Source organism: Nansenia antarctica (genome assembly GCF_963989245.1).
Source record: "Nansenia antarctica genome assembly, chromosome: 1".
Lineage (NCBI taxonomy): Eukaryota > Metazoa > Chordata > Actinopteri > Argentiniformes > Microstomatidae > Nansenia > Nansenia antarctica.
This window is the reverse complement of record NC_137674.1, coordinates 51244216-51272125: the sequence shown is the minus strand read 5'-3', so window position 1 is coordinate 51272125 and position 27910 is coordinate 51244216. Positions and strand designations below refer to the sequence as shown.

General features: G+C 48.8%; 1 protein-coding gene across 1 annotated transcript in view; it reads right to left on the bottom strand.

The window, feature by feature from the left end:
* The window catches only part of tecpr2 (tectonin beta-propeller repeat containing 2), a gene marked incomplete at both ends in the record, with an annotated part of 69065 nt that overhangs the window by 24559 nt on the left and 16596 nt on the right, over positions 1 to 27910 (bottom strand). The window contains 6 exons of the mRNA XM_080523867.1: positions 3421 to 3510; positions 3801 to 4041; positions 12324 to 12465; positions 12897 to 13077; positions 24864 to 25037; positions 25786 to 25969. Of these exons, the coding sequence (XP_080379993.1) occupies positions 3421 to 3510; positions 3801 to 4041; positions 12324 to 12465; positions 12897 to 13077; positions 24864 to 25037; positions 25786 to 25969 (1012 nt within the window). The remainder of the gene's footprint in view (positions 1 to 3420; positions 3511 to 3800; positions 4042 to 12323; positions 12466 to 12896; positions 13078 to 24863; positions 25038 to 25785; positions 25970 to 27910) is intronic.

Genomic DNA, 27910 nt, shown 5'->3' with positions numbered 1-27910 from the left:
ATCAGCACTCATGGAATGCCTCTCGTCCAATCAAATTACTTGGTCCCTTTGTGACATTGAACCCAGTGTTCGCTCCGGCGCTCTCAGAGCGAACTTACGAACGCAGCCTTGATGTGCTCCGCTAAACTTTCTTGACGTTTAGTAGTGGGGCGGCTAAATGCATTTTTATAGGAAAATCGTTCACAAGTGGATAAAAGCATAAAAATTGGTACAAATGCTCCTTGGGTATTGCTCTTTTGATAAAACCCGTTAGCCACGCAAAAATCAAGATGGCTGCCTCTTTTTCCAAGATGGCCACCATTTTCGGCCTGGAAATACTCTTTTGGGGGGAACTTTGTGTAGAATTGTCCAATATTAATGATCTTACTATCAAACCAGTGTTTCCTCTATATGCATTTATTGGTGGCGGGCCGCCACGAATGAATTTCCTCCGCCACTAATTGATTCAGTCCACTAAAAAAATAAAATAAAAATGTATCCACCTCTGAACATTTTAGCTGATTAAAATATATCTGATCCTAGATCAGCGCTATAATGAATGTTGACTAAAAGTGCACCTAAATCCACGCCCATCTCTCTCTAACCGCTGATCCAAAATCAGATTAATGACATTGAACATTCAGTTGACGACGTGACACAAGGGCTACTCCTGATTGGTCTAAATGTGAACCGGCATGAGAACCGTGCAGACTCAACCATCCCTGCTCAGCAGTCTTACCTGCCGAAATGCTCGGGCGCCTGTGTTTTCTCCTCGCAAATAACGGGCTAAAAGTCACCAGTAGTACCATCTAAAAGATACAAAAAGCTGATCTAGCTAGCTAGGTGCACAAATAAGATATCACGTTAAATAACTTCGAAAAATTAAACGAAAACAGCGACAGATGGATGGATTTTTCAAGAAAAAAGATGTCCCAGACACTTCAAACATTGCTGAAGCTAGCAGTGGCTATGAGCGATCCGAAACTGCATGAACGTTTATGGCGGGGTACCACCACCACCAGCTACAACTACAGCGGGAGAACAAGCAGCAGCTACTGTGCGCTGTGGTATGTTCACCAACATATATTACTTTCGTTTGTTACTTTTATTTGGACTTTGGATTTTAAGACCACTTTAATTCATGAAAAGGTCCAGAGTTTCTTGTTGCAAACGGAGGAAGGACAAACAACAGGTGCGTTGAAACCAACACCCAATCATGCCAGGACGATGGCTAATTTGATAATTTTGATAGACATGATAGCCATCACATCTAGTTGAAAAACTGTCGCAAGTTGAAGAACTCGCGCAAGTTGGAAATACTCGGAAACTTTCGCCAAGTTGGACATACATTTCCTGTTGTGTTTGAGACGGAGCCAAGACTGCTCGTTTGGAAGGACATTGGATCCGTGAGTAACGTAAACCTTCAGAGCTGATGGATGGAAACCGGTATCACAAGTTTATATTCTGTATATATATATTTTTTTTTTGCCATCCTCCCTCTAGTTTTGGTTGAAATTAGGTCGTTGTTTTGAGCGCGCGTGCACGCGGAAAAAAATCGTATAACTCTGGAGAGGCCAAGAAGCTTCCTTCTACCATATACCAAGCCATTGAAGGAAAAGTCTGCTTTTAATGTTCTGTTCAACTGTTAAGTAGAACACATTTTAAATCACTATCTATTTGAACAATGTGTTGAACTTGACTCAACCTGATTGGTCCATCTCTAGACCACTCTGTTTAGGTATCTTATATAAAAAGAAAAATCCACTAGATGTTGGTCTGTGTTCGTCTGTCGCTGTGTCTTTCACGCTTTTTCAGTTTTTCCATGAAGTTAGCAACAAGTGTCACGGCAGACTGGTAGAATTATTTTAAGGTAAGCATATTTTATTACCAGTCTCGGCCCACTCTTCAAAGGAGAAGTTCATGAAGAAAGACTGCCAACTCTTCTCTAAGCTGTTCATCTCATGTCAGCACAGAGAATGTAATCTCAATGAATTTTTTCGCCATGAGAACCATCCATTCCCTGCTGCTTTGAGTGATGGTGGAAAGCTCCATACCTGTCAGAAATCTCAGCTCACTACTATTCTTGAGACCCTTATTAAGATTCCAGATAAGGAACCAGAGGCTGAGTGCATCATCATTGATGGTTCAGCATTGGTCAACACTGCCAACCCTGCAAGAGATTGGTCTTCAGCAACTATGGATTGCCTTTGGTCAAGGCCGGAACCTGCGATGGATTCCCATCCATGAACTCTTTCCGTGTATTGGATTGCAGAAGAGCAAAGGCATTATGTTCTTCCATGCCTTCACTGGCTGTGATGTTGTGTCAGCCTTCCGTGGGAAAGGAAAGAAGACTGCATGGCAAACCTGGGATATTTGTGACGATGCTTCTGATGTTTTCAGCAAACTCAGCCAGTATCCACCAATAGTAGAAGATGCCGACATGAAGATACTGGAAAACTTTGTGGTCACAATGTATGACAGGTCCAGTACAGCTGATGGTGCAAGGCTGGACATGTTTGCTCGGAAGCAGAGGCCATATGAAGCCATCCCTCCTACTCAAGCTGCTCTACTCCAGCATGTAAAGCGTGCTGCCTACCAGGCAGGAGGCATATGGGGTCAGTCAACACTTTGACAACCAGAAGCACAAAGTCCTACCGACTGGGGATGGACAAAGAAAGGGGATCTGTGGCAGATCTTGTGGACTGATCTCCCCCTATTGCAGAGAGTTGCAAACAACTGACCAAGTGCGGATGCAAATTTGAATGCCATAGAAGGTGCAAATGCTACAGCTTTGGACTTTCTTGCACAGCACTGTGTAGCTGCAGATGTGAAGAATGATTAAAAAATGTTTTGCTGAAATAATGTTGTGTTTATCCATATTTTTCACATTACTTCTGAAACAAATCTGAATAATTGGCAGAGGGAGACCTAAAAAGGTCTGATGTATGAATTTGAATTTGAGTTTTTCCAAAGAATGGCCCAAGAGGTACACACAGTAAAATGTTGGTGCTTTTATCCACAAGTGAACAATTTTTACCTTATCTACTACACAATAGTCCACCACCACACGCGAAAGCTTTCGCGATATCGGAATCTGGGAACGTGTTTTTAAAAACCTCACCTATGCCATCGTTGCTGTTGTACGATTGGTGTTTAGCTGCAGTATGTAGCGCCCACAGCACCACGCCTAGCTCAAGCTTGTTTGCGAACTGGGTGTTCTCACCGGGGGCTGCAAACTAGTGTTTATTGGTTCCAGTTTATTTCCATACTATTATTGCGGGCGGCGGGGATGGGAGGGGACTGATAGGCTAATTACCATAATTGCAGACATTTCCCCCAAACACATTTAAAAGCGATACAGAGAAGTTATCGTCATTTCCTAAGCCGAATACATTTTTAAGACCTGTCAACTCATATTTAAGGCCTTTAAGGCCTGTTTACCTTCTTTACTGGGCACAGCGGAGGACAAGATGAAGGCCCAGCGGGTGGCAGAGACGGTTCCTCTGGGCACCACGCTCTGCCAGAAGGTCCCTGGAGACACACACACACACACACACACACACACACACACACACACAGACAGACACACACACACACACACTTACACACAGACAGACAGACAGACAGACACACACAGACACACAGACACACAGACAAACACACACACACACACACACACACACAGACAGACACACACAGACAAATACACACACAGACAAATACACACACACACACACACACACACACACACACACAGGGGTTAGAGGACAATTCGGAATCAAGCATAAATCACACAAAAAGCGAGAGGTTGCGCTCGTTACCGACGAGGCTGCCCTTGGCGACGTGCAGGTCGTTTCTCCCCGAGGCGATCCAGACGCCCCGGGCATTGGCGCTGACCAGGCTGGGCTGGCACTGGGACTGCGTGGAGAGGAAGGCCACGCGCAGGCACTCTGCCACGCGCTCCACCGGAGCCTTGGTGGCGCTCGCCACGTTCTGGGTGGCCTGGATCAGCGTCTGGAACAGGCTGCCCTGGTCGAACACCACGTAGTCTGTTATACTCACCTGGGGGGGGGGGGCAGGGTAGAGTCTTAGATGGTCTGGCATCAGCGGAGGCGGTAGATTGCACATCTAAGCACATTGCACATACCTCTCTGATAGAGCCTGTACATCTATACATACCCTACTGTACTTATCTACCTTAATTGTACATAGCGTATAACTGTACCTATCTACCTTAACTGTACATAGCTTATAACTGTACCTATCTACCTTAACTGTACATATCTACCTTAACTGTACATAGCTACCTTAACTGTACATATCTACCTTAACTGTACATAGCTTATAACTGTACATATCTACCTTAACTGTACATAGCTTATAACTGTACATATCTACCTTAACTGTACATAGCGTATAACTGTACCTATCTACCTTAACTGTACATAGCTTATAACTGTACATATCTACCTTAACTGTACATAGCTTATAACTGTACCTATCTACCTTAACTGTACATATCTACCTTAACTGTACATAGCTACCTTAACTGTACATATCTACCTTAACTGTACATAGCTTATAACTGTACATATCTACCTTAACTGTACATATCTACCTTAACTGTACATAGCTACCATAACTGTACATAGCTACCTTAATTGAACATATCTACCTTAACTGTAGATATCTACCTTAACTGTACATATCTACCTTAACTGTACATAGCTACCTTAACTGTACATAGCTTATAACTGTACATATCTACCTTAACTGTACATAGCTACCTTAACTGTACCTAGCTACCTTAACTGTACATAGCTTATAACTGTACATATCTACCTTAACTGTACATATCTACCTTAACTGTACATAGCTACCTTAACTGTACATAGCTACCTTAACTGTACATAGATACCTTAACTGGACATAGCTACCTTAACTGTACATAACTTATAACTGTAAATAGCTACCTTAACTGTACATAGCTTATAACTGTAGTTAGCTACCTTAACTGTACATAGATACCTTAACTGTACATAGATACCTTAACTGTACATAGCTACCTTAACTGTACATAGCTTATAACTGTACATAATATCTACCATAACTGTACATAGCTACCTTAACTGTACATAACTTATAACTGTACATAGCTTATAACTGTACATAGCTACCTTAACTGTACATCGATACCTTAACTCTACATATCTATCTTAACTGTACATAGCTACCTTAACTGTACATATCTTATAACTGTACATATCTACCTTAACTGTACATAGCTACCTTAACTGTACATATCTACCTTAACTGTACATATCTACCGTAACTGTACATAGCTTATAACTGTACATAGCTACCTTAACTGTACATAGCTTATAACTGTACATATCTACCTTAACTGTACATATATACCTTAACTGTACATAGCTACATTAACTGTACATAGATACCTTAACTGTACATATCTACCTTAACTGGACATATCTACCTTAACTGTACATACTGTAGCTACCTTAACTGTACATAGCTACCTTAAATGTACATACATACCTTAACTGTACATAGCTACCTTAACTGTACATAGCTACCTTAACTGTACATAGCTACCTTAATTGTACTGTTAGATCTAGGTGGGGTTTTCTAACAACATACGTATATGCTTATGTCACTCACACCCACACATACACATACATACACACACACACACACACACTCTATTCTCATGTCACTCAGACACACACATAACACATACACACACACACACACACACACTCTATTCTCATGTCACTCAGACACACACATAACACATACCCACACACATAACACATACCCACACACAAACACACACACATTCTGCTTCTTCCGGGTCAGCCTGATCTTCACGGTTAGCAGTGACGCCACAAATAGACAGATTCGGGGTTGTTATCTTAAGACCTTGGGGGGTGGTAGGCGCCAGGGATGGTGAGCTCATTTCACAACGTAACATCTGAGATAACATGAAAAGTATTTAAACCTGTCTGTATTTCATAATGATGTTGAATGCTGGTACTGCTGGTAGGTTGCTGATGTCTTAATAAATCTTATAGTACTCATTCCGACCCGTGTTGAAATTCTATTCCTTGTCAAATCGTGTCTGCTGCACACCTAATCTATCCTGAGATGACACAACGCATTTAAGATCACAAATCCTCAATAGATTGATCCATTCCATCATTTTACCGACAAGAAGATTCTTCAGTACATAGATACCTTAACTGTACATAACTACCTTAACTGTACATATCTACCTTAACTGTACATAGCTACCATAACTGTACATAGATACCTTAACTGTACATATCTACCTTAACTGTACATAGCTACCATAACTGTACATAGCTACCTTAACTGTACATATCTACCTTAACTGTACATAGCTACCATAACTGTACATAGATACCTTAACTGTACATAGATACCTTAACTGTACATAGCTACCTTAACTGTACATAGATATCTTAACTGTACATAGCTACCTTAACTGTACATAGCTACCTTAACTGTACATACCTCTAAACTACCGTGTAAGCAAAGATGTAACCCCTCCCTCCCCTCCCTTCCTGTTGTCTCGTGTGTCCTCCCCCCCATCTCTGTAATCTTTTTTTCAATAATTGTTCTATTCTGTAATCTTGTTTTCAATCATTGTAAAGTGCTTTGAGTTGCATCCATGTACGAAAGGCGCTATATAAATAAAGTTTCACTTCACTTCACTACCGTACCTGCCGTAACTATTGTTATAGCCATTACTTCAGACTTTGGTTTTGGATTTATTTAAAAAAAAATATATATTATATTTATATTTCATGATTAATGTTTATTTTTATGTTTTGGTTATATCATTATTTGTGTTTTATTCCTAATTGATTGTGAGGTGGTGAGGTGACCTCCTGGGCCCAGGTGTGTTTAGGTAGCCAGGTTAGTTGGACCTGGGTGAATGGAAACAGGATAGTTTGGGAACAACGTTATTTTGACCACGCTCACGCTGTTCTTTGATCATACATTACAGTCAGTTTTGTTACCTGTCTTTTCGCATGAATATTGGATTACTTACGCCTTTGTATCATCCCGATTGGACTATTGTAATTCCCTTCTCACCTGCCTCATCGCATCCACCCTGGGCCGGCTACAAATGGTCCAACATGCAGCTGGAAGGCTGTTGACTAGGTCCAGAAAGTCATGTCATATCACTCCCATCTTAGCATCCCTACACTGGCTCCCCATCAAATATAGAATTGATTTCAAGGTTCTGGTCATCACCTACAGAGCCCTCCATGGTCAGGCACCTGCTTACTATGTGACCTACTGCGTCCTTACAGCCCCAGTAGGTCTCTCAGGTCCTCTGATGGAGAGCCCCAAAAGCCTGTCTTTCTGTGTCCTGTTGATATTGTTGTACTCCTGTTGTCTGTTACTTGTTCTTCTTACTTCTTACTTGTTTTGCCTATTTTAACCTGCTAAAAACTTTCGTTTTTTCTTTATTATGTTCTCTACTATGTAAAGCACTTTGTGACCCTTGGTCTGAGAGAGGTGCTGTACAAATACATTTTACTTACCTACTTAGGATTATGGACAATAAACTGTTTATTGTCAACAACTTACAAGGACAGTGTGGAGTGTGTTAATTATCCAACCGGACTATAACTGTTTACCTTGCGTGTTGGAAGTGGTGGCTTCAGTATCACTGTCATGTTTTATATCACTATCACTGTCATGTTTTATATCACTATCACTGTCATGTTTTATATCACTGTCACTGTCACTGTCATGTTTTATATCACTATCACTGTCATGTTTTATATCACTATCACTGTCATGTTTTATATCACTGTCACTGTCATGTTTTATATCACTGTCATGTTTTATATCACTGTCATGTTTTATATCACTATCACTGTCATGTTTTATATCACTGTCACTGTCATGTTTTATATCACTGTCACTGTCATGTTTTATATCACTGTCACTGTCATGTTTTATATCACTGTCACTGTCATGTTTTATATCACTGTCATGTTTTATATCACTGTCATGTTTTATATCACTATCACTGTCATGTTTTATATCACTATCACTGTCATGTTTTATATCACTGTCATGTTTTATATCACTGTCATGTTTTATATCACTGTCACTGTCATGTTTTATATCACTGTCATGTTTTATATCACTGTCATGTTTTATATCACTGTCACTGTCATGTTTTATATCACTATCACTGTCATGTTTTATATCACTGTCACTGTCATGTTTTATATCACTGTCACTGTCATGTTTTATATCACTGTCATGTTTTATATCACTGTCACTGTCATGTTTTATATCACTGTCACTGTCATGTTTTATATCACTGTCATGTTTTATATCACTGTCACTGTCACTGTCATGTTTTATATCACTGTCACTGATACACTGTCACCCGGGGGGTGAACACTCTGGATCATTGCTACTGTACAGCTCGTCAAGCCTACCATTCTGTCCCCCGTGCTGCGCTGGGCTACAGTGACCACATCCTCATACACCTGATCCCTCGCTACAGGCAGAGGTTAAAACTCTCTAAGCCTGTTGTACGGCGCTTCAGGGTGTGGTCCAGTGAGGCATGCGAGCGACTCTGCACCTGGTTGGAGAGAGCAGGCTGTGACCAGGACTTGGTGGAGTGGGCGGGGCCAGAGGCTGGTAACAATCTGGATGTATATACAGACACTGTGACATCATTTATCAGCTTTGGCGAGGAGGTGTGTGTCCCCCTCCGCTCCAGGAAGTCTTTTAACAACGACAAGCCCTGATTTTCATCCCAACTCAGGCGTCTGAGGTCGGAGAAGGAGGTGGCTAGGCGCAGTGGGGACGTGGACCAGGTCAAGCAGGCCAAGTACAGGTTCGCCAAAGCGGTGAAGGAGGCGAAGCATCGCTTTTCGGAGAAGCTGCAGCAACAGCTCTCTGAGGGGGATTCCGCCTCCGTCTGGAAAGGCCTCAAGACCATCACCAACTACAAACCCAGGTCCCCGCTGATGTCCGACAACCTCCCTCTTGCTAACGAGCTGAACGAGTTCTACTGCAGGTTTGAGAAAGAGAGGTTCCCGCCCACCCCTGCCCTCTCCCTCCACCCCCCCCCGGCTACAACCACCACCCCCGTCCCCCAGTGGGGCCAATGTCCCTCCTGATACCCCCACCCTCCCCCCTTCCCCTCCCCTCCCCACCTCCCCTTCCCCACCCCCTCTCTCTGTCACAGTGCGAGAGGTAAATAGACTGTTCAAGAGGCAGAATCCCCGGAAGGCAGCTGGTCCGGATTCCGTCTCTCCCTCCGTCCTGAAGCACTGCGCCGACCAGCTGGCCCCGGTGTTTACCCACATCTTCAATGCCTCGCTGGAGCTGTGTCACGTCCCAGCGTGCTTCAAGGTGTCAACCATCATCCCCGTCCCCAAGAAGGCCACGGTCACAGGCCTTAACGACTACAGACCCGTCGCTCTGACCTCTGTCGTCATGAAGGTCCTGGAGCGCCTTGTCCTGGCCTACCTGAAGCTCATCACGGATCCTGTGCTGGACCCCCTGCAGTTCGCGTACAGAGCCAATAGATCCACAGAGGACGCCGTGAACTTGGCTCTGCACTACGCGCTAGAACACCTAGACACTGCAGGCAACTACGCCAGGATCCTGTTCGTGGACTTCAGCTCGGCCTTCAACACGATCCTCCCACACATCCTGGAGCACCAGCTATTCCTGCTGCAGGTGCCGGACTCCACCTGCAGGTGGATTACGGACTTCCTGACTGACAGGTCTCAGCGAGTGAAGCTGGGGAAGAGCATTTCCAGCTCCAGGTCCACCAGCACGGGCTCCCCGCAGGGCTGCGTCCTGTCTCCAGCACTGTTCTCCCTGTACACCAACAACTGTGTCTCCCGCCACCCCTCGGTCAAGCTCCTGAAGTTTGCAGACGACACCACTCTGGTGGGCCTCATCTCCAGGGGGGACAAATCTGCCTACAGGGGTGAGATCGAGGGGCTGCGGAGCTGGTGCAGTCTTAACAACCTGGAGCCCAATGCTCTAAAAACAGTGGAGATGGTGGTGGACTTCCGCAGGAAAGCAGCCCTGCCCCCTCCCATCACGGTGGGAGGTACCCCGGTGGCCTCCGTGGAGTCATGCCGCTTTCTAGGCATGACCATCTCTCGGGACCTAAAGTGGGAGCGGAACACCGAGGCCCTCACTAAGAAGGCCCAGAAGAGGATGTTCTTCCTCCGGCAGCTGAGGAAATTCAGGCTGCCGAGGTCCATGATGGTCCAGTTCTACACGGCCATCATAGAGTCCATCCTCACCCACTCCATCATCACCTGGTTCCCTGCTGCAACAGCCAAGGACAAGGCCAAGTTGCAGAGGGTTATACATGCAGCGGAGAGGGTGATCGGCTGTCCCTTGCCCTCCCTCAACTCCCTGCACGACACCAGGGCTCTGAGGAGGGCAAGGAAAATCATGGCCGACCCCTCCCACCCCGGCCACGGCCTCCTCACCCTTCTTCCCTCTGGGAGAAGGTTGCGGCTGCCTAAAACAGTAAAGGCCCGCCACAGGCTCAGTTTTTTCCCCTCAGCCGCCAGGCTGCTAAATGACTCTGGCTTCCCCCCCCCCCCGCCCCCAAGTCTGCCCAGGACTGAATATGCACTGGACCTTTGAAAAACTCTGCACTGCACTTTATATATATATATATAGCACTATTCAATGCACTGTCTGTCCTGTGTTGTCCTGTTTTGCATTTGTATTTGTTTTTGTTCATGTATACATGTGAAAAAAGCATAAATGCACCTACTGTAATGCCAAAACAAATTCCTATATGTGTCAAGCATAATGGCAATAAACATTATCTGAATCTGAATCTGAGTCACTGTCACTGTCATGTTTTATATCACTATCACTGTCATGTTTTATATCACTATCACTGTCATGTTTTATATCACTATCACTGTCACTGTCATGTTTTATATCACTATCACTGTCATGTTTTATATCACTATCACTGTCCTGTTTTATATCAGGTTTTTATATCACCGGTTGCACTTCTGGTTAGATGCTAAACTGCATTTCGTTGTCTGGTACTTTGTACTCTGCAATGACAATAAACCCTAACCTTAACCCTGGCTAACCCCAACACTAACCCATTCATTGTCAGACTGTTTGTTATTCTCCACGTCCGTTTTGCTTTCGACCAATTTGTCGAGGCATTACATTATTCAGAGTTACTGTACTCTGTTGTTTGGTGCCACTCCCCGGTGTCTGCCTGCCTGCCTGCCCTACCCTGCCCTACCTACCCTACCTACCCTACCTACCTACCCTACCTACCCTGCCCTACCTACCCTACCCTGCCCTACCTACCCTACCTACCCTACCTACCCTGCCCACCCTACCTACCCTGCCCTACCTGCCCTAGCTACCCTGCCCTACCTACCCTACCTACCCTACCTACCTACCCTACCTACCCTGCCCTACCTGCCCTAGCTACCCTGCCCTACCTACCCTACCTACCCTACCTACCCTGCCCTACCTACCCTACCTACCTTACCTACCCTGCCCTACCTGCCCTACCTACCCTACCTACCCTACCTACCCTGCCCTACCTGCCCTACCTACCCTAGCTACCCTGCCCTACCTACCCTGCCCTACCCTGCCCTACCTACCCTACCTACCCTACCTACCCTGCCCTACCTGCCCTACCTACCCTAGCTACCCTGCCCTACCTACCCTACCTACCCTGCCCTACCTACCCTACCTACTCTACCTACCTTGCCCTACCTGCCCTACCTACCCTAGCTACCCTGCCCTACCTACCCTGCCCTACCCTGCCCTACCTACCCTACCTACCCTACCTACCCTGCCCTACCTGCCCTACCTACCCTAGCTACCCTGCCCTACCTACCCTACCTACCCTGCCCTACCTACCCTACCTACTCTACCTACCTTGCCCTACCTGCCCTACCTACCCTACCTACCCTGCCCTACCTACCCTACCTGCCCTACCTACCCTACCTACCCTGCCTACCCTACCTACCCTGCCCTACCTACCCTACCTACCCTACCCTACCTACCCTACCTACCCTGCCCTGCCTGCCTGCCATACCTACCCTGCCCTACCTACCCTAACCTACCCTACCCTACCTACCCTACCTGCCCTGCCTGTCCGACCTGCCCGTGTCATCCTGCCCTGCTATTCCGTTCACTCAACTCCTTCGAAACCCAAACCCTTTTCTATACGTGTCCTACGCTTGGGTTCTCTAGCTCTGACTGTCACATCGGTGAGGAGGAGAAGAGAGGGTGGGGGGGTTTACCTGCCACCAGTGGTCGTCGTCCCCCTGGGGCTTCTTGGAGGTGATGCCGGTCCTGAACCACAGGCGGCCCGCGGTGTCCAGGGCCCAGGCCGTGCCCTGCTCTCCCAGGGCGATACACATGGGCTCCAGACCCTGGCACTCACTATGGAGACACACACACACACACACACACACACACACACAATCAACATCCTGATCCAGATTAAAAGTTTTAAACAACTGGGCCCAGGGCTATACACATGGGGCTCCAGACCCTGCCACTCACTAAGGACACGGACACGGACACGGACACACACACACACACACACACACAATCAACATCCTGATCCAGATTAAAAGTTTTAAACAACTGGGCCCAGGGCTATACACATGGGGCTCCAGACCCTGCCACTCACTAAGGACACGGACACGGACACACACACACACACACACCATCACCAGGGCTACCGTCTTGGGCTCGGCTCCAGACCCTGCCACTCACCACGGACACACACAGACACAGACACAGACACACACACACACACACCCTCCTCCTCCTCCTCCTCAGTGATGACCAGCCCGTCAGCGTCCCACCTGACTTTGTCGTACTTCCACCCCTCCCCCTCTGAGCAGAAGCTGCTGAGGCCTTCCCTGTAGAACACGGCCCTCTGCTCGCTGAGCGCCCACACCACCCCGCCCCGCGCCGCCATCTGGGACATGGGGCAAGGGCAGTCCACCTTCACCGACCGCGCGCACGGCCGCTCCACACTCAACCCTGCACACCACCACAACACCACCACGGGGAGAGAGAGAGGGGGGGGCAGAGAGAGAGAGAGAGAGGGGGGGGCCAGAGAGAGCGAGAGAAAGAGACGTAATCAGGCTTTCATTGAATTGTGCAAATGTGCAATAGTGTGTGTGTAAATAATAATAATAATAATAACAATAATAATAATACATTTTATTTGTATGGTGCCTTTCAAAACACCCAAGGACACCTCACAGGGCAAAAGACAGTCAGGTGTGTGTGAGTGTGTGTGTGTATGTGTGTGTGCTAGTCTGTCTGTATGCAAATGTGCCTCTGTCGTGCCGATACAACAGTCCAGGCCTCGTGTCCCACCACACAGCCACAGGCGGGTGACAGGAGAACTGGTCCCTCCGTGTTTTACATGTCTCAGTCAAATCAACCCAGCCTCTGGCTCGTCAGAGGAAAGATCCACCAGAAAGATTTGCCTGAGCAAACTTGCCCAGTGTGTGTGTTTGGTGTGTGTGTTTGTGTTCATCCCTAATGTTTCATGTCTCATCTGTCTGGAGAGGGAATAGCACTGCAACCACAACATCTCTGAGTCACGCTGCCCAGGAAATGAGACCTATGGATCACACCCAGCTAGGGACGTAGAGTGTTGAACACCCAGCTAGGGATGTAGAATGTTGAACACCCAGCTAGGGATGTAGAGTGTTGAACACCCAGCTAGGGATGTAGAATGTTAAACACCCAGCTAGGGATGTAGAATGTTAAACACCCAGCTAGGGATGTAGAATGTTGAACACCCAGCTAGGGATGTAGAATGTTGAACACCCAGCTAGGGATGTAGAATGTTAAACACCCAGCTAGGGATGTCGAATGTTGAACACCCAGCTAGGGATGTAGAGTGTTGAACACCCAGCTAGGGATGTAGAATGTTAAACACCCAGCTAGGGATGTAGAATGTTGAACACCCAGCTAGGGATGTAGAGTGTTGAACACCCAGCTAGGGATGTAGAATGTTAGACACCCAGCTAGGGATGTAGAATGTTAAACACCCAGCTAGGGATGTAGAATGTTGAACACCCAGCTAGGGATGTAGAATGTTAAACACCCAGCTAGGGATGTAGAATGTTAAACACCCAGCTAGGGATGTAGAATGTTAGACACCCAGCTAGGGATGTAGAATGTTAAACACCCAGCTAGGGATGTAGAATGTTAAACACTCAGCTAGGGATGTAGAATGTTGAACACCCAGCTAGGGATGTAGAATGTTAGACACCCAGCTAGGGATGTAGAATGTTAAACACCCAGCTAGGGATGTAGAATGTTAGACACCCAGCTAGGGATGTAGAATGTTGTCATTTCTCTCTGTGAAATGAAGCCACGTTTTGGACCGTTTGTTCCTAAACTCCACCATGACTCCTTGTTGCCAGTTTCAGAGTTTGACGTCATCATGACGCTGTGGGGAACATGGCGCGTTCTGGCCTGCAGAGGGAGCTAGACTGCCATTGGAGGGGAATGATGGGTTGATTACGGACAGGTGTCAGTGATCAGGCTCGTTATGATGGGCTGATTACGGACAGGTGTCAGTGATCAGACTCATTGTTCCACTGGTCTATTTAACCTGTGTGTGTTTGTTCCCTCGGGAGATGAGTAGGGCAGGAAGTACCTGCCGCACGGAGACACGGAGAGACCGAGAGAGAGAGAGAGCCGCGGCGAGCCAGCACGAGACCCCGAAAGGGGGTGAGGTGCAGGGAGCCGGACGGACGGAGCGGGTCCCGAAAGGGAGGACTAGCGGGGCGGGAGCGAGGGCTCAGCCAAGGAGCGGACTAGCGGGGCGGGAGCGAGGGCTCAGCCAAGGAGCGGAATAGCGGGAGCGAGGGCTCAGCCAAGGAGCGGACTAGCGGGGCGGGAGCGAGGGCTCAGCCAAGGAGCGGAATAGCGGGGCGAGAGCGAGGGCTCAGCCAAGGGACGGAGCGGGTCCCGAAAGGGAGAGACAGCGGGAATGGGGGAAAGACTGGCTCAGCACGTCAGTGACGGTGCTGAGCAGTGTTGGACTAAATAAAACTATTATTCTGCACCATTCCTCTGTGTCAACCTCCCTCTGTGCCTAGAAACTGCTACATCTGGCGCCCAACGTGGGGCACAGAGAGGGGGTCGGCACACACGCCCAGAGGACCATGGACTCATCGGTCCAGGTGGTGGCGCACCTGGCCCGGATGCTACAGGCGCAGGAGGTGATGGCGGCGGAGTTGATGCGGGGGCAGGCGGAGCAGCGGGCCATGCTCCGCGAGCTACTGGACCGCACCGAGCCACCGGTTCGGGCCCAGAGGAGGGGGGTGCGGGACGCGCCGGAGGCCATTCTCGACCCCTCCCCCGACAACCACCTGCCTCGACCGCAGGTTCCAGCCCCGGGCCCAGCCCCGGGCCCGCGCCCTACCCCGACCCCGGCTCCGCGCCAACGGGCCGGCGGGGCGCGGCCTGGGGTACGGCCTAGGGTGGAGCCGCGGCGGGAGCCACCAACGCCAGCCCGGAGGACGGGGCGGGACACCGGGGGGAGGAACACACACGGGGGGCCAACCTCCACCCCACAGACGGCCCCACGAGCGGTAGAGGAGGGATGCTGGCGATGCGGACAGCCTGGCCACCTCCGCCGGGAATGCCCCGAGATGGAGGTGGGTCAGGTAATCCGCGTCGTCGGCAGTCCGACCCCTCCCTCGCGTCCAGGACAGGCGTTTTACATCCCAGTAAGGGTACAGCGTGAGACGCACCAGGCGCTGTTGGATTCTGGCGCCCAACAGACCATGATCCACCAGCGCCTGGTTCGACCCGGGGCATTGTTAGAGGCATCGCGGGTTGGGATACTGTGTGTGCATGGGGATTGTCACCAGTATCCGGTGGTCCCCATCGAAATTCGTTATGGGGGGAAAAAGTATAGTGTCAAGGCGGCGGTTAGTCCGAGCCTCATGCACCCCCTAATTTTGGGTTTAGATTGGGCTGGGTTTCCGCAGGTATTAGGGGAAACCACGGGGGTGCGTGCACGACCGACAGGGAAATGTGAGGCGTGCGCAGTGCTCTGCGCTGATGCGAGGGCGTCCGACGCTGCCGAGGAGCCGGAGGAGGCGGTGGGTCCGGCACCCGCAGATCCGCCGCCTGCGTTCCCTCCAGTAGCCGACTTCCCCCTCGAGCAGTCTCGCGACGCCACTCTACGCTCCGCCTATGACCAGGTGATCAGTATTGATGGTGTGCTGGTACGGCCAGACGCTGTGCGCGCCCACCCGTATTTCGTATTGATTAGGGACAGACTGTATAGAGTGAGTCGTGACACTCGCAGGGACGAGGAAACGACCCAGTTGTTGGTACCTAGGAGCCGCCGGAAAGCTATATTTCAGGCGGCGCATTATAACCCGATGGCAGGCCACCTAGGATACGACAAAACACTCAACCGGATAATGGCTCGATTTTATTGGCCGGGGATTCGGGCAGAGGTGCATCTGTGGTGTGCATCCTGCCGCGAGTGCCAATTAGTCAATCCCCCGGCCGTGCCCAGGGCACCGTTGTGCCCCCTTCCCCTGGTAGAGGCACCATTCGACCGGATTGGGATGGATATAATCGGGCCATTTGAACGTTGCTCACAGGGCTATCGGTTCGTGTTAGTCCTCATAGACTACGCGACTCGATACCCCGAGGCAATACCGCTTCGTACTATCTCTGCAAAGAGTGTAGCACAGGCGTTATTCCAGGTCATCTCCCGGGTGGGGATCCCGAAAGAGATCCTCACCGACCAAGGCACTAACTTTATGTCACGAACACTTAGGGAACTTTACGGGTTGTTAGACATTAAGGCGGTCCGAACGAGCGTGTACCACCCAGCTACCGACGGGCTGTGTGAGCGGTTCAATCGGACGCTTAAGTCAATGATCCGTAAGTTCATTCACGAAGATAGTCGTAATTGGCATAAGTGGTTAGACCCTCTGTTGTTCGCAGTGCGGGAAGTACCCCAGGCTTCCACGGGGTTTTCCCCCTTTGAGCTCCTATACGGGCGCAAGCCACGGGGCGTCCTAGACCTGATTAAAGAAAGCTGGGAGGAAGGGTCTAGTGACAGTAAGAATGAAATACAATACGTCCTGGACCTACGAGCAAAGCTCCACGCACTGGGGGTCATGTCACGGGAGCATTTGCTCGAGGCCCAGGAGCGGCAGAAACGGCTGTACGACAGAGGGACTAGACTACGCAATTTCGCACCGGGAGACAGTCCTCGTATTACTGCCCACGTCTAGCTCTAAATTACTCGCCAAGTGGCAAGGGCCGTTCGTGGTCACACGGCGAATTGGGGATGTAGACTACGAGGTAGTGCGGTCGGATAGAGGGGATTGCACGCAAATATACCACATCAACCTATTAAAAAAATGGAACGACGTGGTCCCTGTTTCCCTGGTGACGCTACTTCCCGAGCAGGATGAGTTCGGGCCGGAGGTCCCAAAAACGAGTACTAGCGCCCCGGCCTGCGTAGGCGACCATCTCTCGGCGAACCAGCGGGCGGACGTTGATCGATTGCAACATAGGTTCGCAGATGTGTTCTCCCCTATACCCGGTCGTACTCGCCTCATAGAGCATCAGATAGTTACGCCACCGGGGGTTACGGTACGTACGCGGCCATACAGGCTGCCGGCTCACAGACGAGACGTGGTGAGCCGGGAATTAGACTCTATGCTAAAACTGGGCGTGGTCGAGGAGTCGCATAGCGACTGGTGCAGCCCCATCGTGCTGGTGACAAAGCGCGATGGGTCTGTACGGTTCTGTGTGGACTATAGACGGGTGAACGCGGTGTCTAAATTCGATGCCTACCCTATGCCCCGGGTCGACGAGCTCCTGGACCGGCTTGGCACGGCTAAATATTACACAACATTGGATTGCACGAAGGGGTACTGGCAGATACCATTATCGTCGGCAGCCCGGGAAAAAACGGCATTCTCTACCCCGCGGGGGTTATTCCAGTTCACCGCGCTTCCGTTCGGGTTGTTTGGGGCCCCGGCCACGTTTCAGCGGCTGATGGACCGTATTCTGCGGCCGCACTCTGCGTATGCTGCGGCGTACGTAGATGACATTGTCGTCTATGCGGACACCTGGCCGCAGCATATGCAGAGGGTGGCGGCGGTACTACAGTCGCTGAGGCAGGCGGGGCTGACGGCGAACCCGGCGAAGTGCGTGATCGGGCGGGGGGAGATCCGGTATCTGGGGTACATCCTGGGCGGTGGGGAGGTGCGACCGCAGGTGGACAAAACCACTGCGGTCGCCGCCGCCCCGCGGCCCAGGACCCGGAAGGACGTGAGGCGGTTCCTGGGACTGGCCAGCTACTACCGGCAGTTTGTGCCGGGGTTCTCGGAGCTGGCCAGCCCCCTTACCGACCTCACCCGGAAGGGGGCCCCGGACCCGGTCCAATGGAGTGAGCGGTGCCAAGTGGCGTTCGATGGGATTAAGAACGCCCTCTGTGGGGAGACAGTCTTGTATGCTCCTAACTTTAACATTCCTTTTTCTCTGCAGACAGACGCGTCGGATAGAGGGCTGGGGGCGGTGCTGACCCAGCAGGTGGAGGGATTCGACCGTCCGGTGCTGTACCTGAGCCGAAAGCTGTCGGAGCGGGAGGGCAGGTACAGCACGGTGGAGAAGGAGTGTCTGGCCATTCGGTGGGCGGTCGGCGCCCTCCGGTACTACCTGCTGGGGCGCTCGTTCACCCTCTACTCCGACCATGCTCCCCTACAGTGGCTCCACCGCATGAAGGACACCAACGCGAGGATCACCCGGTGGTACCTCGCGTTGCAGCCCTTCAACTTCACGGTGGTTCACAGGCCGGGGACGCAGATGGTCGTGGCCGACTTCCTCTCCCGTGATGGGGGGGGGGAGTAGGCTATCGGCCGGTTGTATCCCCGGCCTCGAAACTGGCGGTGGGGATGTGTGGGGAACATGGCGCGTTCTGGCCTGCAGAGGGAGCTAGACTGCCATTGGAGGGGAATGATGGGTTGATTACGGACAGGTGTCAGTGATCAGGCTCGTTATGATGGGCTGATTACGGACAGGTGTCAGTGATCAGACTCATTGTTCCACTGGTCTATTTAACCTGTGTGTGTTTGTTCCCTCGGGAGATGAGTAGGGCAGGAAGTACCTGCCGCACGGAGACACGGAGAGACCGAGAGAGAGAGAGCCGCGGCGAGCCAGCACGAGACCCCGAAAGGGGGTGAGGTGCAGGGAGCCGGACGGACGGAGCGGGTCCCGAAAGGGAGGACTAGCGGGGCGGGAGCGAGGGCTCAGCCAAGGAGCGGACTAGCGGGGCGGGAGCGAGGGCTCAGCCAAGGAGCGGAATAGCGGGAGCGAGGGCTCAGCCAAGGAGCGGACTAGCGGGGCGGGAGCGAGGGCTCAGCCAAGGAGCGGAATAGCGGGGCGAGAGCGAGGGCTCAGCCAAGGGACTGAGCGGGTCCCGAAAGGGAGAGACAGCGGGAGTGGGGGAAAGACTGGCTCCGCACGTCAGTGACGGTGCTGAGCAGTGTTGGACTAAATAAAACTATTATTCTGCACCATTCCTCTGTGTCAACCTCCCTCTGTGCCTAGAAACTGCTACAGACGCACACGTTTTTTTGCAACCCGCAACTGTCAAAAACATGCCGGCATCGATAACCTCGGAGGCACAGGACTCTGATGCATTGAACAATTTGGAACCGGTTCATAACTGGAAGCCAGACCATTATTATTATGATTATGATTTGTTAGAAAGTGTTTAAGCCACAGCTGTTTACCTACAAAGGTGAAACTCTCCCTCTCTCAACAGCAGCCACTCTCTCTTGCCTCTCTACCTATTTGTGTGTTTAGCCATAGTGGTGTGTGTACAGTACTGTATGGAGACTGCCGGTACTGTGTCAGTGAGCGGGGAAGTGGATGTCATCTCTGAGAGAATGAAATGAGGTTTTACAGACAGGCCTGCCTGTCTTTCTTAGAGAGAGAGAGAGAGAGAGAGAGAGAGAGAGAGAGAGATTCAGGCTCAAATGGACACCGGTTTAAAGAAAAACAGTTAAATGATTCTTTATTTATGTTTTATTTATAAACCCTAAAATGATAAATACTTACCTGATATAAATATAGGTATCTTATAACTAACATATTATCATATTCCTACTAACTACTAAATAAATACATTTTAATGATTCAAAGACAGGACAAATGATTCATTCAGACAGGAAGCCCATCTCCACAACCAGGGCCTGAATCCCTGGAATGGCCTCCAGTTTCTCCATCTCTTCCTCAGTGAAAAGCAGCTGCTGGTTTGAGCTCACACACTGTTTCTTCTGAGGAGGCACCATCCATTCCTCCTGGGCCTTTCTCTTCCTCAGCTGTGTTGTGCTCTTGTTGATCTCTCTCTCCATGGAGCGTCTCTGCATAGCTCTGTCTCTCTGCTCTAAGAAGAAGCTGAACATACGCCCCCTTTTCTCCTCAGGCAGGTAGTGGAGAACCATCGGGTCAGACTGTAACAGCCAGAGGTAGTACTCTTGCTCAGAGATGTAGCGGTGGAACTGGTTCTGCTGGCACTGCTCGATGTAGTCGCACTCAGAAAAAAGAGTAAGAGACTGCCCCACTCAAAAAAAGGACTCAATTCATAAAAATAAAAACAAGCACAACTAAAGGCTTCCCTGGTTGAGGGAAGGAGGAGGGTCACAGCCCAGCCCAGGAGAGAGATGTTCTGAGCCTGACTAGTCAGTAACACACTAGACTAGAGAATAGAGAATGAACGCTGCTGCAACACTGTGTGATCTTACTGTGGAGATTCTGTTTATCTCAGATGAATGTTTATATTGAGTGACTTTATGCTGACGCTACCCAGCCCTGGAAACGGCACGCACGCACGCACGCACGCACGCACGCACGCACGCACGCACGCACGCACGCACGCACACACACACACACACACACACACACACACACACACACACACACACACACGGCACCAAGCAAGATAAATCAGACAAGCCTCAAGTGTCTGAGGAGAAAACAAAAGCTACGTCCACCCAGTTCTAGTTTTAGTTTCATTTCTAAGAGTTTTTCTGAGGAAACTATGGCATAAGCATGTTATTTCATCATATGCGTGCGTGTGTGTGTGTGTGTGTGTGTGTGACTATGTGAACACAGTATGTGTGAGTGTGTGTGCGCGTGTCTTCAAGTTCAAAGGGTCTACTTGGGGCAGAGCAACTCCTCAACAATACAACAGCATACAACAAGAATCAACAACAAATCAAATCATCACCTCAAATTTGTTCCACATGTCTGTTATGGCACTGTCTCAGAGCACACTAACTTTGAGATTGATTAGGCCTAGATTAACAATGACTGACCGCCCTATGTATTATTATTATTAATAATAATAATAATCATAATAATCATAATAATCATAATAATACATTAGACTTATATAGTGCTTTTCTAGACACTCGCTTTACAAACTGAAAAGAAATAACATCCTATATTTGCATATGTTATTACATCCTAACATTATTATCCAAACATCCTATATTTGCATATGATATACTGTAGACCCTTTGAACTTCAAGACACGCACACACACACACACACACGCACGCACGCACACGCACACGCGCACACGCACACACACACACACACACACACACACACACACACACACACACACACACACACACATACTGTGTTCATTATTTGCAAATAATGACATATTTGCATATGTCATTATTTATGGTACATATTAATTTGCATGTAGCTGTTTATTTATGTATTTGTTTGCAAGGACTGGTACAAGCATATCATGTCACTTGGACTTGCGGTTCATGAGAAGAAGATTCTTAAGTGTTTTATATTTAAAAATGGCTGGAAATGCAGAATATTGAGTGGCATGTGGCAGCCATGTTTTTAATTCGATCATGTTGGAATTTTTTACATACTACTGTCTGACACAAGCTCACCAAGTTCCACATTAATTTGCATAAATATGGCCAACATGGGCTCATTCGCAGATTTAATTAATTGTGGTGCTGATTAATTTGCATGTAGCGTAGTCATTTTTTTACGCGGGAACTTTTCGTTCTCGAACTTCTTAGGGGCCGGTACATACTTTTTATGTACCGAGTGTTATGTTGAGCAGACTTACGGTATATTTGAAGAAGATTTTTTTTTTCTTTGTTTTTCACACAACACGTTTTGTTGGTCTTGAGGAGGCAGATCTGCCAGTGCTGGTTGGGCGTATCTCAAAGTTAAAAATATATATATTTTAATTGCTATAGCAATATATATTGCTATATTGTGTTTGTGCAGTAGGAGAGGGTGTAAAAAGTGCAATGTCAATGGAGTCACTGAACTGGAGAGGGGTGGAGGCCTGATTCTGAGGTATTAGTTAAGCTGTTTAATGACTTAAATCCCAAACCTGTTGGTCCGGGTCTGGATACTCCAGACACCACTCCCCAGATGGTAACAGAGAGAACAGGGCATGACTGGGATGGCTGCAGTCCTTGGTGATCTTCCCAGCCCTTCCATCTCAGAGTAGATATCCTGGAGGGCTGGGAGCTCACGGCCCGCGCTGAACTGGGTCCGGCTGCTTTTTGGATTCTGACACGTTTAAAAAGGTCGGTTTGTAAATCCACGTCACATACTTCTCGGGTTGGCTTTGCGAAATGTCGGATCTGGAATTCCCTGTATTCATTCAGATCCCTGCGGTCCGCACTCTCAGCCAAGCACGTATGACGCCGTTCATCCATGTTTTTTGGGGGGGGTTGGGGGGAAATGTCGGTACTGTGACAGTGGGGACAATGTCGTCGATACGTTCCCTGATGAAGCCGGCGACGGAGGCGGTGAAATCATGTCTGTTATCTGCCACGTCCCTGAAAACATATCCTGGTCGGTGAGGTCAAAACACCCTGGAGGGTAGAGTCTGATCTGCTTGCTGCTGTCTGATCTGTTCACTCCAGTCTGTCTGATCTGTTCACTCCAGTCTGTCTGATCTGCTCACTCCTGTCTGAACTATTGCTCTTTGTAACAACTCATGGAGTGTAGAAACGGTCTAGAATGTGACAGCCACGTAGGAGATGTGTTGATGATACCTAGGTAGGAGTCGCCAGGTTCACCTGGTTAATAACAATGTTATAACACAACTCCTCCACCGGCTCGACCGGGACACTGAAAATGGGTTGTTGATGGGTCTTCCAACACAACAATGACCCAAAACATACGGCCAAGGCAACAAAGGAGTGGCTGAAGAAGACGCACATTAAGAGCATGGAGTGGCCTAGCCAGTCTACGGACCTTAATCCCATAGAAAATCTGTGGAGGAGCTGAAGCTTCCAGTTGCCAAGCGACAGCCTCCAAACCTTTAGGATCTGTCGAGGATCTTAAAAAGAGGAGTGGGCCAAAATCCCTCCTGAGATGTGAACAAACCTGGTGACCAACTACAAGAAGCGTCTGACCTCTGTGCTGCCAACAAGGGTTTCTCCTCCAACTTCTAAGTCATGTTTTGCTAGGGGATCAAATACTTATTTCCCTCGATCAAATGCAAATCAATTTATAACTTTTATATAATGTGTTTTTGGTTGATATTCAGTCTCTCACTGTTAAAATAAACCTACCATTAAAATTATAGACCGTTCATTTCTTTGTGAGTGGGCAAACGTACAAAATCTGCAGGGGATCAAATACTTATTTCCCCCACTATATGTGTGTGCGTGTGTGTGTGTGTGTGTGTGTGTGTGTGTGTGTGCGCATGTGAGTGTGAGAGTGAGAGTGTGTGTGTGTGTGTGTGTGTTGTCTCTGGTTGTCAAACCAGCTGCACCTCGTCATGCTGCATTGTTGTGTTACGTAACTGGACACAAGTCGACACAACACGCTGTTACACAACCACCAGGCTCTTCACCTTCACCTTGTTTTGTTAAGGTTGTTTTGGACACAGCAGGCTTCAATCTGTCCTGACACAAAGAACGGTGACTCAGTCCAACTCAAAACACGGTTCCTTCCCTCGCAATCATAAACAGACAAGTTGTGCAAAGTTCTGACTGATTCAAGGCTACAACAACATGTCTATGGCAAACAGCAGCACTGCCATCTAGTGGCCGATGGTGGTACCACAGACTGATCGACTGGGGGAAGGGGGGGGGGGGGGGGAGGTTGAGACGTTGTGTGTCAGGTAAGAATACTAGCCGGTCCCCTGAGGCCCCCTGCTGGTGGAGGCAGGACACACACCTCCTCTCAGGCGGATGAACATGTCTACACCCAGGGGTGCATGGTCACTAAGAAGAGCTAAGACATGGTCAGAAATCTAGGACGTTTTCCACATCCGACCTTGTGGTGTGTGTGTGTGTGCGTGTGTGTGTGTGTGTGTGTGTGTGTGTGTGTGTTTGTGTGTGCGTCCGTGCGTGTGTAAATGGACTGCACTTATATAGCGCCTTTATCGAAAGCGCTTTACAACGGCCTCTCATTCACCCATTCACACACACATTCACACACCAATGGCGGCAAGCTGCCATGCAAGGCGCCGGCCCGCTCATTGGGAGCAATTTGGGGTTCAGTGTCTTGCCCAAGGAGAGTGTTGAGTGTGTGTGTGTGTGTGTGTGTGTGTGTGTGTGTGTGTGTGTGTGTGTGTGTGAATGTGTGTGTGTGTGAGAGAGTGTGTGTGAGAGTGTGTGTGTGTGTGAGTGTGTGTGTGTGTGAGAGGGTGAGTGTGTGTGAGAGGGTGAGTGTGTGTGTGTGTGTGTGTGTGTGTGTGTGAGTGTGTGTGAGTGAGTGTGTGTGTGTGTGTGTGTGTCCCAGCTCACCAGTCTGCAGGTAGAGGTCTCCGTTGGTCCTGATGATCCAGGCGGCGTCGTCCCCCAGCGCCACGTAGGCCGTGTCCTCCAGGGCCTTGTACCAGTGACGCTTCCCCCGGATGGTCACCTTCCCACAGGCGTACGCCGTCATCGTCTTCTGCTCCACCTTCCACAGCAGAGACCCTGCAGGCACACAGGCAGAGGGTCTGTCTGTCTGTCTGTCTACACACAGGCAGGGTCACTGTCTGTCTGTCTGTCTGTCTACACACAGGCAGGGTCACTGTCTGTCTGTCTGTCTGTCTGTCTGTCTACATACAGGCAGGGTCACCATCTGTTTGTCTGTCTGTCACTCTGTCTGTCTAAACACCATCTGTCTGTCTGTCTTCACACCAGCAGAGTCACCATCTGTCTGTCTGTCTGTCTGTCTGTCTACACAGTAGCGTTGTCAAACAAATAGTGGACAAACTCTATACAAGCAAATGAAAAAGGCTTGGCCACCAACCACCCTCCTTTTTCACCATCTTAACACACTTGTTGTGTGCATGGTGTGTGTGTGAACACACAGATTAGATTACATTACATTAGATTAGATACAGACTTCATTGTTATTGCAGAGGACAAGCATCAGACAGCGAAATGCAGGAGACGCTTTTAATCCAAAGAGACTTTCAATCATAGATTACAGGGACATTTCCCCTGGAGTAACTGAGGGCTAAGTGCCTTACTCAAAGGCACACTAGTGGCGGTGTTTCAGGCTGTAAGTATGTACAGTATGGTATGTACCGATGTATAAATAGGCTATGAGGCTATATCAAAGGAGGTACTCTGAAAAAAAGTCTTCTTAATTGCCGCTAAGGGGGTCGATGGAGTCACCTCGAATGACAACTGAACTCAACTGAACGGAGCGGAAATCCAAATCTAAACGTCTCACCTGAGGGCGACAGCGCCACCTGCTGGACGTTGTCCTCGAACCTCTGCCAGCTGAGGCCTCCGTCGGGCAGGGCGGAGCAGTACAGGCCTCCCTTGAAGTCCAGACACCAGATGTAGCGGTCCGTGACCACCAGGCTCAGGATGCCACAGCCCGGCCCCGTGTAGCCCATCCACGACTCAGCCAGCTACGGGGGGAGAGAGGGGTCAAACCACCAGAGACTTTGGCCCAATCCCATTTCTTTTCTTTTCTTTTTTCTCGCTTTTCGACTTGCCCCCTCGGAACAGAGTTACAAGGGCCTAGTGGTTGAAATCTTCCTCTATGAAATGGGACAACCCTTCAAGACCCTGATACGTCATCAGTAGCGTCATAGGAAAGGCATGGACGCTCGCGATTCGCTCACAACTTACACGTTTCCCTCGATCAACTTAAACGTTTCCCTCTATCAATCCATCAAATAAGTCATCAAATGAAAAAGAACAATGCTTCATTACCAGGCCAGTTCATGAGAGAATGGAGGTGCTCTGTAGGCTAGCAACCCTGCTCCTACCCTGCCAGTCTGCACTGATATTAGAGGAGAGGTAACAACCCTGCTCCTACCCTGCCAGTCTGCACTGATATTAGAGGAGAGGTAACAACCCTGCTCCTACCCTGCCAGTCTGATATTAGAGGAGTAACAACCCTGCTCCTACCCTACCAGTCTGATATTAGAGGAGAGGTAACAACCCTGCTCCTAACCTACCAGTCTGATATTAGAGGAGAGGTAACAACCCTGCTCCTACCCTGCCAGTCTGATATTAGAGGAGTAACAACCCTGCTCCTACCCTGCCAGTCTCAGGGTTGCCACGCCACGCTTGCCTTGAAATAATTTTCCATACCACCTCTTGATTTTCCAGGTACCATGTTTTGTGATGATATCTAGACCGTTAAAACGTTCCGCCCCCACCCGTCGACCCAATTTCTGGGTGGTAGAATTGTTAGAAGTTTGACTTGCGGTCAATGCAAATGTATGGTCTTTGCTACTTTTATACGTTAAAATAAGAAAACAGTATTGCTTTTTAGCTATTAAGAGCCCAAATCCGATGGCCAGTCAGGCAAACAATTATAGTGTCGTTGCCGATCAATGATCTACGTCGTTATATATTTTAAAAATCATGAAATAGAGGTTGATGTGTCACTTGCTGTAGTTAAGATACTTTATTTTTCTGTTTTGGTAGTCTGTCCAATGTGACACTTGCCCTCCTCCACCGGCCCTAGTTTTGGATCTTGCTTGCTGTTTATTATTTCGCTAATAAATCGTAGCTAGCTAGCTATAACATCTTCATATAAATATATATACAGTATATACACACATACATATACTATATATACCATACAGGCTAAATACTGATCACTTGGTAAATGCATCATCTATGGAATGGACTTTATTTGTCATTGCTACAGTACAGGTACCAAACAACGAAATTTAGGAATCTATTAAAGTAGCAAAGATCACACATTCGCATTGACCACCAGTCAAACTTCTACCACTTCCTGAGTAAATCCAACGTTCCTAGACTTCCTACGCTGTGACCGTTTTAACTTGCGCCCCCCACTCGCGGATATCAGGAAGTATTAGCGCTATTGGCCGTTACCGTTAGCAACACATTCCAAGCGTTAGTTGGCTAGCAAGCACATCAATGTTTGTTTGCAACAATGAACCATGTGCTTGCCAACCAACATTGATAAAGCCACATTTAAAACAGCCACAGACAGTTCCAAGCCAACTGCTTAAATTTGAGAATAAACTTAAAATATTAAATGTTTTAGAAAGCCTATCAAATTTTCCAGGACAACACAAGATTTCCATGTACATTTTCAATTTTGCTCAGTTTCCATGCATGGAACAGGGCTCAATAATTTCCATGTACAACAACCCTGCTCCTACCCTGCCAGTCTGATATTAGAGGAGTAACAACCCTGCTCCTACCCTGCCAGTCTGATATTAGAGGAGTAATAACCCTGCTCCTACCCTACCAGTCTGATATTAGAGGAGAGGTAACAACCCTGCTCCTACCCTGCCAGTCTGCACTGATATTAGAGGAGAGGTAACAAGTGCAGCAACTTTGCTGTTGGACTTTAGTTATAT